Source organism: Haliotis rubra, unplaced genomic scaffold (genome assembly GCF_003918875.1).
Source record: "Haliotis rubra isolate DU_JTF1 unplaced genomic scaffold, ASM391887v1 Scf35, whole genome shotgun sequence".
NCBI lineage: Eukaryota > Metazoa > Mollusca > Gastropoda > Lepetellida > Haliotidae > Haliotis > Haliotis rubra.
Genome location: NW_025767024.1, coordinates 3,473,141 through 3,479,140, shown reverse-complemented (window position 1 = coordinate 3,479,140; position 6,000 = coordinate 3,473,141). Strand labels below are relative to the sequence as shown.

At 40.3% G+C, this 6,000-nt stretch overlaps 1 protein-coding gene across 1 annotated transcript in view; it reads right to left on the bottom strand.

Moving 5' to 3' along the window:
* Window positions 1-453: 453 nt before the first annotated feature.
* LOC124285016 overlaps window positions 454-6,000 on the bottom strand; it is a 101,057-nt gene continuing 95,510 nt past the window's right edge. The window contains 3 exon segments of the mRNA XM_046721159.1: window positions 454-1,886; window positions 2,859-3,476; window positions 4,522-4,677. Of these exon segments, the coding sequence (XP_046577115.1) occupies window positions 1,638-1,886; window positions 2,859-3,476; window positions 4,522-4,677 (1,023 nt within the window). The 3' untranslated portion in view covers window positions 454-1,637.

Here is a 6,000-nt window from a genome sequence, read left to right as displayed (position 1 = left end):
GTACCATACTTTAACGTCTTTTTGGTATGACGCGGTCGGGGATCGAACCCGCGACCTTCCGCTCTCCGGGCGGACGCTCTAACCACTACACCACGGAGGCGGTCGGCGGCGGTCTGTAAATAATTGAGTCTGGGCCAGACAATCCAGTGATCAACAGCATGAGCATCGATCTACGCAATTGGGATACGACCACATGTGTCAACCAAGTAAGCGAGCCTGACAACCCGATCCTGCTTGTCGCCTCTTACTGAAGATCAGTTCTCATCCGGATCTTCACATATCCCTCCTGTGAATCCTGAAAGACCTATTGGATGCATCATTGAATGACGGTGTGACACTCCACTGGGTAACACGAGCCACATCTTTGTGAACAGTGGAAATCTTGGTCATTGAGCGAACATAACTGAAAACTCCCACCTCACCACTAACATGTAAATACGACATAACACATCATTATATAAACAAGCCTTAATTTTAATCATACAAACTTTTATTTCTAAGGTGTTGTGCCATACAATCACAAGATATTTCAAATAATGGCAGGCGTACTTCAGAAATACACATATACATGTAAAAAGAATATATTAAACTGCATGAAAATACAAATAAAAAGTTCAAAGATTTAACAGCATCTTACAGAACAATACAACCAAGACAGAGCATTACTAACTGTGTCAAACCTATTTGTGGGTTAAAAGACTTCGTGGTAATTTGTTATGCACTATCTAGGCACTATTGGGAGGATACAAGAACGGTAGCACCATGAAACACGTAAACGTATTACAAAATAGTTCTTCATTCAGTTTTGGAGATTCATACGCACTTCCGGTAATGTCCTTTCGCCGGAAGTGACTCAAATCATGAACGTTGATCTTTGATTTTTGGACTTACATTATTCATGAATCGTTGGTATATTATGGCAAATATACATGACGAGTATTTTCCATCTTTTCTTCAATTTGAAGAAAATCGTGCGTAGGTACTTAAGGACTCGACATAATTATGTTTGATTTCGTCCTGCTCCCTCACTCACTTTGAATGTATATCGAGGTTATATGGAATAGGGCTTATGGCAAGACTGCACGCTGAGCTCAGTGCACGTGCAAATAAACGCATGCGCACATCCCAGAACCCAGTTATAATTATTCATACTTCATTTAAAATATATATGTAAACAAAAAGGCTGATATTAACGGCAGGTAGCAATGTTATTATAAAATAAACCCTAAAGACGTGCTAGTTTCCTTAATTATTACAATTACATATTACCGATATAGCACACATCATTAAAATAATGTAATAAATTGAGAAACTTAGATACTAGTATATTTATTGTTAACATTAATTTCGAATTTCAAATCAACAGATAAGAGTTATATTGAAAAAGAATTAAATTACATTTCATAATATATATACAAAGGTATAAACTATATTGAGATCGTTGTATCATATCTTGTGTTACAGGAATACGTACATATTTTTGGCTTTCCAGATGTGGGTCTGTAATACAGATTTACGTTAAGTCGCATTACACAGTATCATAAAAGCAGCGGTTGTTGAATAAATACATTGCACGTGAGATTACTGCAGCCACATGAGATAAGGGAGGCAACTCTTGGTTTTCTAGACAGAAGTATTTAAGAGCTCAGCTGTCGTCGAATCTTGCTGCGCACGACCTGCAACATGATCAACTTCCGGGCGCCATATTTGTCTCCAAGGGCAACAATGGTACTCTTGTCATGGCTCATGGTGACGTGGAATTCATCGACCCCAGCGTTGAAGGCGCAGATTTCAGATCCGTTCTTGAGACGCCATAGGCGGATGGTTCCGTCACGTGAACCGGAAACGCAAATCTCCGAGTCGGGTGAGATCGCTACACACCATACCTGTTGTAAGAGGAATGAGTGAAATTGAACATTCTGGATAATCCGGGCAATCGAAATGGTGAAGTGTCAATCCAACGAACACTTACATAATTATTTAGCTTTTATAAAGACTGCTAAACATGGCTGCATCGCACGGATTGTGGAAATACATTCTTTGTTTGTTGTGTAATGCTACACAAAGCAATATTTCAGCTTTATCTGTAAACCGTGGAGTCGGGAACACGCAAACCAGTGATTGACATCATGAACACCCGTCTAGGCATACTATGACATGAATCAGCCAAGTCATCGTGCCACCAGAACCGGTTTGTCGCGTCTTTCGAAAAGCACGGGTTACTGAGATCCATTTTAACCCAGATCTTTATGGTCGACAGCAATATGTTGTTTAACTCGCTATTACTATACATGCCAAAACATTGTCATAGATTTTACCTGACATTTACAACAAATGTTACAGACTTTGCTGAAATAATTAAGCAGTGTTTAATCATAAGCTGCATGATTCCAAAAATGTATCTAGCAAATAAAATTCTAGGTCCTATTTGTTAATTAGTCAACTCGCTTCATTGTTCCCTCTTCATTGTGAAATAAGAATCTTTGAAGCTGGTGATACTTGAAGTTCCTGTGGCAAGGTTGCCAAAGTCGTCTAAGCCTGCACAATTACCTAAACAGAGGTTGGACTGACAGAAACCAACCACACACACACACACACACACACACACACACACACACACACACACACACACGTTTATTGTTTAACGCTGCACTCAGCAATATTCCAGCCATAAGGCCGCAGTCTGTAAATACTAGTAATTTAATCTGGACTAGGCAATCCAGTGATCAACACTGAGCATCGATGCCAGTCAACGCGCCTGACTACTCGATCCCGTTAGTCGCCTCTTACGATAAGCATGGGTTGCTGAAGACCAATTTAACCCGGATCTTCACAAGTGCATGTGCTACAGTACTCACCTCATCAGAGTGTCCAACCAGAGTGTGAATCTGCCTCTCTGTCGTCATGTCCCACACCTTCAGTGTGCCATCAGCAGAAGCCGACACCAGGTATCTGTTGTCGTCAGACAACGCCACGGCCTTAATCTCGCGGTTGTGAGCATGCCCACTTGCACCGGAAACCAACTGACGGCTAGCCTCGCCAGTGCGCAAGCTCCAAATAAACAGGTCACCATTACGCAATCCTGTAACGGCTTCGTCACGTGGTAAGATGGCCGTGCAATCAGGGTTGGCGTCGAAAGAACGGAAGATGGGCTCCAAAACATTGAAGCTGGTGATTGTCATATCAAACACAACATATTCGGTGTTATTGTCGACAGTAAAGCCTATCAACACGTAGCGATTGTTCTGAGAAAGGTTAATGTAGTTGACAAAGTCATTGTTTCCAATTGGGCAATCATATTTCATATGTTTAATAGGTTGGTTGCCCATGAGATCCCAGAGGACCACCTCCGTTCCAGATCCGTACTTGTCTGTGCGGGCAAAAATAACTTTGTCTCCGTCTCCCATGACGCACAACGCTGAACAGTATTCTTGTTCGGACATCTCTAGAGGACGTCCAGTGCTGAAGTCCCAGATCTGGATGAAAGGACAATAGAATTTAAATTACATCCAAATGTAATTCCTTGTGGAACAATCTACCATTTGAACTCAAAACAGCAAGCTCTCACAAATCCTTCCAGAACTGTCTAAAACTTTCCTGTTTAATCAAGCATATGATATGTAAATTATCTACCCTGTTCAGCGCCATTGAGCAGCTCAAAGTTGGAAAATAGGCGCTATACAAATTAATTATGATTATTATTATTATTATTAAATATCAAACCCTGTCATTCGTATTAACGTGTAGAAAAGGTGAATCTGCATGGGTACACCCACACTTTATATCAAAAGGCTAACAGTAAACAGTTATATACTTACTTACGTACCAAAGCGTTTGTAAAACCTACGTTAAAATGCACAGACAGCGATACTTAAGTTGAATATTTTTTTTAAATAAAATTTGAAACAAAAACAAATATGCAGTACATCCAGCCGTAATCTCGCGCCACAGACCAACACAAAATATCGTTGTATCAACCTGTATTGCGATAACCATTATGAAATGTATGAACCTCAAGTAACAGACAAAGTTAGATTTATTATTTTTAGTTTCGTATCACTGGGCTGTGCTATAACTACTGTTGCAAATTGTCGAATCATTGTGTTACAAGTCAAGACAAAACCAAAAACTTCAGAACATATTTTGTTCAAATGCAATACATATTTGATACAGGAACTTTATGCATAAGGGGATTAACGTAATATAATCATGAATCAGAATCGGAACCGTTTCCATTGGTGCCTGATAGTCTTGAAGCGTGTCCGTCTCCTTATCGACTGTGCAATGAATCCATACAATCCCAATGCAGTTCCGGCGTGAGAAATATTGCAAAATACGCTGAAAACGAACCCGCTTATACCGAAGTGACGGATATAACTACTATTTTTGTCCAGACCACTTGATGTATATTTAAATCGAAATTCATATAACGAAGTTCGGATATAACGAACTGTGCCTTTGAGATCGTTACAACCGTACTGTTCCGTAATTTCTGTTTGGAGTGGGAACCTCGAAACTCACCTGTAGCCTCCTGTTTGTGACTCCCTTGCCGATGGAAAAGTTGTTGATTTCAAGGTCGGCGTTCACGGCTCCAACCAACAGCCTGTCGTTGCAGGCCAAGTGTAAGTTTGTCGAGCCTACTGTATCTCCTTTCATTATACGTAATAGTTCACCACTCTGGAACAATAAATTGAACATGATGTATGAGTTTCACCTCATAGAAACATTGCTTCTATTGATCTACTGTCCGAAGAAGGGGTGTCTGAGTAAATTAGTGAGTGAGTATAGATTTACGCCGCTTTTAGCAATATTCCAGCAATATCACGGCGGGGGACACCAGAAACGGGCATCACAAACTGTACCCATGTAGGGAATCGAACCCGGGTCTTCGGCGTGACGAGCGAACGCTTTAACCACTTGGCTACCCACCGCCCCTGTGACTTTTAAGACGATGTAAATGTTTGTTTTCTCAGAACAATGATTAGGTCACAGCAAGGTTGTCTTCTATTAACGGTATCACAAAACTCAAACGTTTTAACCACTAGGCTACCCAACCGCACCCGGAGTAAATTAGAAAACCATCATTTGTGTTCTTCCTATATAACATGATTTTAGAAAATAGGTGTTCGAGTAACAAGGTTGAATTGTCTACACCTAAAACAGCTGACTTTGTGTGTTGGCGAGTAGGTGCCTGACTCTGAGGGTGTGGTTCGAATCCCGAATGGAACTTAACCCAACTAAAGTATGAGAAAGTGTAATTCCATATATACCATTTGTTATATTTGACCACTTTCTAAATGGCACTGTGCATTCATATTCCTGCATCTAATATATACTCCCCATCAAAGTTTAGTGTAAATGTAGCCACTTACTTCAGTCAACTGATCTAAACTAGATTTTGCAAAATATTCTATACAGTTTAAGGGTACTGTTTACACATGAACTGATGTATTGTAAACAAATTCGTAACGTTGAAAAGTGTATTGTCATGAGTTCAATAAATTATGAAACTCAGTGAAAATTGGCAAATTCTTAACAAAACTTTACACCAAAACGCAGCTGTTCACATGCACGATATTTGCACAATATGCTTTTCAGCAACTTGATGCATGATCCTCGTGCAATTCATCTGCACAAGGTTTGCAGTTGGTTCCCCCAAGTTAGTGGAGAAATCAGTCTTCGATGTAACCACATGTATATACATAACATATAGTGAGTGTTTTAAGTGAGTCTAAACTTTTGATGGTTTGTACATATACAAGTGAGGTGAGGTGAGGTGAAATTGGGTTTAACGTTGTGCTTGAGAATATTTCGCTCATATGACGACGTGCATGTGTGTGTATGTGTATGTGCGGCTGTTTGTACTAGCCCAGGTTTAAGCTGGTTTTATAGTGCTAGCCCACTGAGATACCATGCCGCAGTGAAGCAGAAATACTCCACTCAGACACATTATACTGACTCTGAGCCGACCAGTCCTTGTTGTACCCATTAATGCCGAAC